This window comes from Dreissena polymorpha, chromosome 1, assembly GCF_020536995.1.
Source record: "Dreissena polymorpha isolate Duluth1 chromosome 1, UMN_Dpol_1.0, whole genome shotgun sequence".
In the NCBI taxonomy this organism is placed as follows: domain Eukaryota; kingdom Metazoa; phylum Mollusca; class Bivalvia; order Myida; family Dreissenidae; genus Dreissena; species Dreissena polymorpha.
In genome coordinates, this window is record NC_068355.1 from 53,487,441 (window position 1) to 53,497,322 (window position 9,882).

Below are 9,882 nucleotides of genomic sequence, written 5' to 3' on the forward strand. Positions count from 1 at the left end.
ACGAACACTATTATATCGTTTAATATACGTGCACTTCATGAAAAACATTTCATGCGGTGGATATGCGACTTTTAAGTGAAACAAATGACACACCACTACTTAAACGTTTGTGTTTTAATTTCATTACATAGAAAAGTAAATGTTCTACCTTTATTTCAAAGTAAGAATATACGCTAAATACTTTTCTTGTTTGAAACTCAGTTTGACTTGTGTAAATGTCAGGTGGCTTATGTTGTAAGTTGACCGTTTGTTGAACGCTAGTTGACCGTTTGTTGAACGCCAGTTGGCCGTTTGTTGATCGCCAGTTCGCCGTTTGTTAAACGCCAGTTGACCGTTTGTTAAACGCCATTTGGCGGTTTGTTGAACGCCATTTGGTCGTTTGTTGAACGCCAGTTTGCCGTTTATTGAACGCCAGTTGACCGTTTGTTTAAGCCAGTTGGCCGTTTGTTGAACGCCTGTTGACCGTTTGTTGAACGCCAGAAGGCCGTTTGTTGAACGCCAGTTGGCCGTTTGTTGAACGCCAGTTGGCCGTTTGTTGAATGCCAGTTGACCGTTTGTTGAACGCCAGTTGACCGTTTGTTGAACGCCAGTTGACCATTTGTTGAACGCCACTTGGCCGTTTGTTGAACGCCATTTGGCCGTTTGTTTACAGCCAGTGGGCCGTTCGTGGATAAGCAAGTTGGCTTGTGTGGTCAATTATCCTTATAATTGTTGAAACGTATATCGATATTGCTTTTACACACGTTTGCAACTTCATCTTTCCAGTAAAAGGACAGTAAGATAGGTATATTGGATAATGAGAAAATTTAAAATAAATGTATACTAAGGTATACTTTGCTTATTAGTTTTATTAGTTTTGTTAAAATAAATGTATTATCGATCGTTATTCAACTCAGCCGAAATATATAACACTTGTTGTGGAATCAACCTTCCCCAGCTACATGTTATAATTTATATTTATAATGTGTGAAAAACGTTCTCCATATTATTCTTTAGATTAAGTTTAAAAACTAACTATTGAACTTATAGTTAACTAGTATTTAAATGATGGATTTAAATCGATTCCACTTTTAGCAAACGGGAAATCATCGACACTTACCAGTTTAATTAAAGTGATTATATATGATATGTATTCATTTTAAACTTACGATTGAAATCTTATTACATATACTTTGTCCAAGTGATTTACTTTATCACACAAAATAATCAATCATTGCAACAGAAAATGGCTGGATTTGTCCGCGTTTGGCAAAACTTATGATTGTATATGTATGGCGGCATTCATGAAACACGCACGTTTATTGAAGGCACAACATAACATTTGAAGGAATTCGGAATGTATCTCAATACCAAACTAAGGTGTTTGCTGATAGGCATAACTAAACGGTTTTCAGACCTAGGCGGTGTATTTCAAATGTATCGAACGGAACATTCAACAAGCAGGTTTGTGACAGGCTACACTGTCGAACGGCGTTCCTGAGCAGTCTGAGTCCTTTCCGGTAGAACACATCCGCAGGAGGCTCGCGGATCCGTCCCCACAGGTGACCGAACACTCGCCCGAAAACCACTGGGACCAGGCTAAACAAAACGATTGGATATATATCACATTACGCTTAGATATATTCATCAGATAGTTTGGAAAAGTCATATAAGTATCCGAAAGAATATGCACATTGATAACATCGCAAACAAGTATCAAGGCATAAAACCAATCAACGAGACAGATTCGACTGGATACTTCACACTGCAGATTTTCATTATGTTGACTGTATTTTTAGTCATATACCTGTTTTTTTATTGACATCCTTATTGACAAAAAGTAATAATTTGTTTGTTTTTACATTTCAATACAGTTAATCGTGTGCTCCAAAGTGTGATATTATATTATTAATTATTCCTTTATACAACCAATAACCATGCCATCACACCAAAACATCCTATGTTGCTGCTTTTTTAAATCCAGATTAAAATATCATATATAAAACGCACTTGGACAGTTCTGCATAGTGCACGATTTTGAATCCACAGTATCCCCTTGACAGTCGGATCCCCCGTATAGTGGTTTGGGATTTGAACAGTTCCTTGTTCGGTGTGTATGTCCACTTGCACACGTTACGTCACAATTGGACCACGTGGACCATTCGGACCAATGTCCGTCGACTAAAATCAATACTATGCCAAGTGAATACATAATCATTAAACTCTCAACTTTTAGACTTAAAACAAACTGTTTTCATTATCTAAAAAGCGAACATTTAAAATGACAACAGGAATAAACTAAAGCAAGACATTTAATGAATTATTAGACAAAATGACATGCAATACCAAGAAGCTCATTGAAATCGGGGTTCAAACAAAAGAAAAATCAAAATAGCAGATTCGGCTATGTACTAACCAGCACATGGCGAGGCATGACACGTGGCGTTTTCGAACGCCGGTCCATTACAGTCAGCTGAATTTCCGGTACTACAATGTCGTACACGTGCCTGGTTGCCTTGTCCGCATGTCACTGAGCATGTTCCACTGAACCAGGACGACCACACTGGGATAAAATATACGAACAACTAAATGATATGACATTATGCATTTATTATTTTCATCAATAAATATTCATGATAAGTATTTTATATCTTCAGGAATCAAAGCAAATGCCTTTCCTTAATGAATATCAACACGTGTATCCTGAATGCATATTAGTCGCATTTACTAACGTTAGTGATAAATGTTCACGTATTCACTTTTACTGCGCATTATGTGATTTGTGATGTTTGAAAGAAATGCTCATTTGCAAGATATTGTTTTAAAAATCAGGGCCAAGTGTAAGTTTCGGGAACTATCAAACTTCTTTAACGGCCAATGCTTGTTAATGACTATTAATGGCCAAGGCTATGACATTATTTAAAATACATTGTTGTTGTTTCTGTTGTGTGTGTTTGTTTTGAGGCGTGTGGTTGATCATTAATTAAATATTATACTGCGAGGACATTGTACTGATAACAAGATATTATATTTTCATTGTGCACATGCATTTCCCTCATCAAAATAAATAATCCCGTATTGTTAATTCAACGCATACACAAATATAAAAGCAGTATTCAAAATGTCTCATTCTAGCTATAAAATACTAGAAAATAATATTGTTTTTACGCTATGTCATCAATATTGCTTACTTGGGCATTTAGGTAAATTGCATGCATCCCATTCTTCACCTAGTCCATAACACTGGTGTCCGCCATTAGCTGGAGCCGGATTGGAACAGGTGCGAGATCGCGTGATGTTGCCAGTGGCACATGTAACGCTACAAGACGACCACGGTGTCCAGTCTGACCAGTGACCATCAACTGCAACAAAATAATAGAATTGACATCAAAAGATATTGCTTAATATCACGTGAAGATGTGCCGTTTCACAGGTGACTGCATGTAGTCAACGTGGTCCAGCTGTTCCACACACCGTAACTGATTATAAATAAAACTAATTGGATTCTTTTGAAAACATATCAACCTCATGTCATTGTCTCATATGCAGTATTTCACACTCATAAACATTTGCACAATTCAGAGCAGAAAGTTTATATAGTATAACTTATAGCAGTATGTGATTTTATATTTATGACTTCAATGTCATTCAACTTCATAACACTTTAACAGCATTTTGCCATTTCTTTAGAAATATTGCTGACCTTAAGTTAACGTGAATTTTCAAAGTAACCAGATAGCTATAATAAATTATTTTTCTTACATACAGCATCCTAGTTTCCGTTGATTTTACGCGGCATACCTGGACATAACCCAAGATTGCAATCAAAAGTCTCGTTGGCGCTTCCAGAGCAGTTGTTGCCCTTGGGCTCATCAGGCACAAAATAGCATTCTCTAGCACGAGACTTTGTTCCGTTGCTACAGGTAACCGAACATGAGGTCCATGAGTTCCAAGTTTTCCAATGACCATCAACTAAAGATTAAAACGTTGCGTTAGTTTTTTTATTTGTTATCATTTTCACCCCAGTTCCACCATATTTAACTCGGTAGAAGGCTAAATAGTGCCCCATGTAATTCACGTGATCTTTTCATTACCATTTAGCCTAATGTAGAGTTGAATAATAACGTTAAAACGACATCAAAAGTGAAGCAAGCATTGCAATGTTTATAAAATTGTATTTAAAAAGTTAACAAAGCATGTTAAAGCTGTTAACTTAAGTATTTTTAACAATGGATAACTTAATTTCAAGAAACATGATAAATTGTTTAACATTTCAACTTTAGTGATCATTCAGCAAAATGACGTAAGGAGACTACTCAACCAAGAATGTGCAATAAACTCCGTATAATTGATAAGAAAAAGGATGTCAACGTTTATGTTTTATCAGATAACAGATGCGGATGCTACCTGGTGGCAACGGTTGTAACTGAACTGTTAACTGATCATTTACCTGGACTTCCGTGACGAAGACTACTTCATTTTACGGTTTAACATTTTGTTATTAACATTTTGTTAACGTTGGAATATTGTAGTTAGAATGCTGAATACAATGACGATGCCATATGGGTTTTTACTTATGTTTTAAATATTGTTTTATGTTTACTGTGTCAGTAATAGAACCAAACCATCGCTTAAGTAAAGTCTATTAATATGCATACTTGGGCAGTGATCGGTGCTACAATCCCTCGTCTCAGTATCTGGTCCGGCGCATGGGGTCCCGTGATGAGGACTTTAAGATGAAAACATGGCATCAATTAACGTCCAGAAACTATATCCGGATAATTTATTTTGTTCTTAACCATAAGTTAATGAACGTGTGTTAGAAACAGTGTGCATCAAAGTCGACAGAAATGCCACCACTCAATTAGAAAAAAATAAGTTAATAAGTTAACTTTTATAACAAACATACATAAACTGCATACGTATTACAAGTCTAGTATATATCAAATATTATAGATGTTCAACTAACTAACTGCCTACATCATCATACCAATAACGTCCGGGCCCAGCAATCTCTGGTGGTAGAGCGCTCCAATTTCTATCCGGAGATTTCAAGGTCAAATTTTACCCTGAACACATACCGTGCGTGTCGATCGACCTTGTCATATTTTCCTACGACCTTTATTTTCCTACATCTGTTTAGTAAGGGTTACTTTCAGCACATAGCGTGGCGTTTATTCACTAACACGACTAAACCTTATATATGGCCAAACATTGTCCAGCAAAACAGTGTGAACACCACTTTGATTCAATAAATTTTAAAACAAGGAAAAATCAATAGACATTAACTGCGCCAAAACAATGCTATATTTTTGTTTCATTATCGACCTATCGTACCTGTCATAGTGACACCTCCTCGTCCTCTGCTGTGACCCTCCTCCGCAGGTCAAAGAACACGTGGCCCATGAAGCCCAATCGTTCCAAACACCGTCCACTGACATAGGAGTTCAAATATGCTAATACTGTATTTTTGCATATCATTTTATAAATGAAATATACTTTTTGAGCTTTTTCACCGTGTGTGTTTTAATGTCAATTGTATACCCACCACAAAGGTACCAGCTATATTAAAACACCGATACTATTAATACCTAATCTGTTCATAGGTTGCATTAAAAAATATATTTAAAATAACGATAGATGTGCGAGATACCTGGACATGCATGAGAGGCGCATGCTTTGGCAAAATTAAGGTTTCCAACGCAGTCATGGCCGTGTGGTATGTAGGGTGGAAAGTAGCATGTCCTATTCCTAATCATATAGCCGCCTCCGCAGGTTAGGGTGCAGTCGGCCCACTGTGACCATTCCGTTAATACTCCATCGACTTAGTAACAAAATATATCAACATTCAACGGTACAAATTGAAAATAAATTGGCAAACAGATATATTCTGAGTTACAAAGCAATTAGATTCTGAGACATGATATATGTTTAAAATCTCTTTAAATTCAATTAATTGTTTACGGATAGTGTTTAGAAGGTTGGTGATCTTTTCGAAAAAGAAAAAAAAATCAAACAATGTAAGATGTAACTACCTTATAAAATGTATTGATTCTGAAACGCGAACTTAATACACCTAAATTATTTAATTTAAAATAACAAACAATACGATATTGTCACACCTGGGCAATCTGAATTTCCACATGTCTGGTTCTCGTGTGAGATTCCCAAACAGGCCAAACCATGGGGAACGTTAGGTGGAAAGTGACAGACGCGCATGCGATCTTGTATTCCTCCTCCGCACGTGACCGGACAAGCGTTCCACGTGCTCCAGTTTTCGAACACACCGTCAACTGAGTGTAAGACAAGAAAATAAGATAAATCAAATTTTTTGAAAAACATTTCCTATAAATTATTTTTACAATAAATCCAATGTAAATCTTTTAAAACAGTGTCAAAGTTGACCTTGCATGAAACTTGTAGTAATTTTTTATTATTGTGCAGTAATTAATATATTATGAACTTTAGTGGACACATGGTTCGAAAATAGTTTTAAGTAAGCGCCGCAATGAACTGCATCTTATTAATACTAAATTATGTATCTTGGCATAGAACAGCATCATAACGTTTTTAATAAAATATAATCACCAGGACAATGTCCATTGTCACATAACTGAGTAGATGTATCATTTCCTGGACAGCTATTGCCTCTGTCATACCTTAAAGACGGTAAATGAAATAAAACATTTGGTCCACAGTGGTTCGAATGGCATTATCGATAACATGAAAATAAGTATGTTGCAAAACGAAAAATATTTATATATTGATATGTTTCATACCTTGGATCGAACTGACACTGTCTTGCCCTGGTTTGGAAACCACTTGCGCAAGAAACAGAACATTTGGAATAAGCGGACCACTGGGTCCAAATGCCGTCCACTGAAATTAACATAAGGGTCGAATTTAACAATTCATCGATACAAATCATGTCAACAAGATTTTTGTATTTTCATCAAGAAACTTACCATGGATCGGTATGTATTTTGTTCAAGTGCAAACCATACCTGGACAGTTCCGGGAATTGCACTCCTGCGTTTGATTTTTAGGCCCCGGGCAGTATTGTCCATGTAAGGTGTGGTCGGGGTAAGTACACTGCCTCTCTCGATACTGTTGCCCGCCGCCACAGGTTAGCGTGCACATAGTCCATGAGGTCCAGTTTGACCAGTGGCCATCAGCTGTGGTTTGCAACGCGATAGTTTGTGCAAGCAGGCAGAGCACACAAAAAAATCATTTGCCGCAATATAGTGATGCTTATATGAAATGTTATAATTTAAAGACATTAATTATTCCGTATTTGCATTGACAATACGGGAATTTAATTGACCGTTCATTTCAAGCTCTTTGATGCAAATTGATTAATACATGTACATCAGAAACTATTTACAATATCCATGGCTTGAACAATCATGAACGCTTGTGTCTACATATTTTGTATATGCAACCATGACAACCGGTTAAAGGGACCTTTTCACAGATTTTGAGATGTTTTTAAGTTTGTAGTTAAACATAGATTTTAAAGATTTGCAGTATAAAACAAAAATACAGTTGAATTTAGAATGAAATCAACACCTGCGCTCGCACCACTCACCCTTGGAGTAAAAGACTAGCGCTTAAACCACTCGGCTATTCTTAATGAAACGTTACAGAACGTATTTTATATTGTTTACAAGAAATCCTTACATGGTCAAATATATAACGATAATAACAGAACTTTCCAAAATTTACCATTGTTTTTTGCGTTTGTAAAATGCATATTTGAGAGCATATATATATATGACTTTTAATAATTGTAATCGAATCTAATGCGAAAAACGTTACATCTATTGAGCAAACAATTACAGAGCGTGTATTTATGTGTAGGGGTTATAATTTTCGTGGTAACATATTTCGTTGCGTAAAATAAAATTTAACGATTTTTTTCTTTTTTTTCATGGCTATTGTTCTCATTATTTTATGTATATTGAATGACTTGATTTGGTTTTATAATATGATTTTAAAATGAAACACTATGAATATTTTCAACCCCTCTGAGTACACCAGGATAAGAGTTAACTTACCTGTCGGTAGCGTTGTTGTCGGTGGTGGTGGTGTTGTGGCGGCTACAATCAAAAAAAAATTATAATAAATATACTACTCCTTTTTTACTATAAAAAAATCAAAATATTACTTCAAACGATAAAAAGTATACCTCTTATAATAACTCAGTTATAGAATGACTCACTAGGGCAAGACTGGACGTTACAAGGCGCCGTCTCGTTCAGTTGTTCCTTGCAGTCGGCTCCATGAGGTCTGTTTGGAGGGAAGAAGCAGTCCCGTGTTCGAGTGTGGACCCCTCCGCCACAGCTCGTGGAGCAAAAGGTCCAGGAATTCCAGGGTTGAATAATACCGTCAACTGAAATTCGAAATTTGAAATGCTACATGTGTATCTGCATATGAGATAAACCTTATATACCATATTTGAAACAATGTTATTCATGTTTCTCAGACCTTCGTTGGTCTTTATAAGACCATGTTTTATGCATGGTCAATAATGTTTCATGATGGTCTTACCGTTCTAGCAAGGGCGGTCGACCTAGCTTATTTACAGACAATGATTTGATAGGCCATGTGGTTTATAATAGGCACCACGGTCCTATCACGTTTTTTTATACCAGTGTTCATCGTGTGAACTATCAAAGCCCATTAAACGCTGTCTCTTTCAAAATATCAATCAACAAAATAACATTATAATACTTTCTTAGTTATACCCATTACACGTTTCACGCATGTCACACATTCACGAATAGTATACGCTGTTCTTTGCAATACTTGCTCATTTGTATTTAACAAATAATTCTAACAATGTTAAGTTATGAAAGAATCAACAATGGTCTGTAATTTATTTGCAAATAACTAAGATATCAAGACTGAAGAATAGTATCAGTGAAGAATTACTCAAATTTGGCTGCCTTACTTGGACACTCGTTTGTACTACACTCCTCTGTTACGGTAGACTGGCCAGTACAGTTAAGACCGATTTGGGCGACCTCGTCATAAATACATTGACGTGCTTTTGTACGTCGTCCTCCGCCGCATGTTTGGCTGCACGTGGAGAAAGCAGACCATGTCGACCAGCGTGCATCAACTGAAAATCAAGAAGAGCATGTCAGTGAAAAAATGGCAACTACAGAGAACAATAATTATATTATATTGCGGCTGAGAGACCATGTAATACGAATATGCGAATATTTTATTGCTTTGAAACAAACATTCATTCTATATCGTGCAAATCATGCATATACTGCTTACCAGGACACAGTTGTGTGTTACAATCTTTTGTTTGAGCGTGTTCCCCATCGCAATCATCACCATGCGGCGTGTCCGGATAGCGGGTATGGAAACTGCACGTGCGGTTTCGAACAGCTCGACCCGTGCCGCATGTGACCGTGCACTGACTCCATTTATACCAGATAGACCAAACGCCATCAACTTCAACGGGATCAAACACAAACGTAGCAGATCAACATTTTATTGTTAATACATTAGTCATACAATTTGAAATTCGTCGTGACATTTATCACCTTTAAATGGAAAAATAGCAAAAAGCAATAAACATTAAAAGGAAGTGTGTTGAATATCGATATTTTGCATGTTTTATGGTGATATTAACTATTGAGTTTTGTTTTTTTACAATTGGTTGATAACCGAATCCATAACATAATGTGTTGATGAACTCATGATAGGTTCTTACATATTTTATTATTTAAAAATGATTTAAGTGCTACCTGGACATTCTGTTAACCCACATTCCTGCAACTCCAGTGTGCCTCCCGGACACGGTAGACCATGATCAAAGTCAGGCCCATACAGGCAAACTCGACTTCTCGACCTCTTCCCTCCCGCACACGTGTGAGAACACTGCGA

The 9,882-nt window shown here is 36.6% G+C and overlaps 1 protein-coding gene across 1 annotated transcript; it reads right to left on the bottom strand.

Moving 5' to 3' along the window:
* Nucleotides 1–96: 96 nt before the first annotated feature.
* Nucleotides 97–7,849, bottom strand: LOC127881144 (A disintegrin and metalloproteinase with thrombospondin motifs adt-1-like). Its single transcript, XM_052428830.1, has 12 exons — nt 6,984–7,849; nt 6,759–6,858; nt 6,568–6,638; nt 6,102–6,272; nt 5,633–5,803; nt 5,317–5,413; nt 4,638–4,708; nt 3,781–3,951; nt 3,171–3,341; nt 2,396–2,542; nt 1,990–2,160; nt 97–1,578 (listed from the first exon to the last, which is right to left on the bottom strand). Exons 1-12 carry the CDS (start codon nt 7,117–7,119, stop codon nt 1,433–1,435), a joined length of 1,623 nt encoding a protein of 540 aa, XP_052284790.1. The 5' UTR covers nt 7,120–7,849; the 3' UTR covers nt 97–1,432.
* Between the last annotated feature and the right edge of the window lie 2,033 nt (nt 7,850–9,882).

Bases quoted from the DNA above. Each gene is read 5' to 3' on its own strand.
- LOC127881144 (XM_052428830.1), bottom strand. From the start codon at position 7,119: ATGTGCACGCTAACCTGTGGCGGCGGGCAACAGTATCGAGAGAGGCAG. The intron at 5,414-5,632 runs GTATCTCGCACA...CTCCTATGTCAG, and splicing joins CGCCTCTCATGCATGTCCAG to TGGACGGTGTTTGGAACGAT. The intron at 3,952-4,637 runs GTATGCATATTA...TTTAATCTTTAG, and splicing joins TAGCACCGATCACTGCCCAA to TTGATGGTCATTGGAAAACT.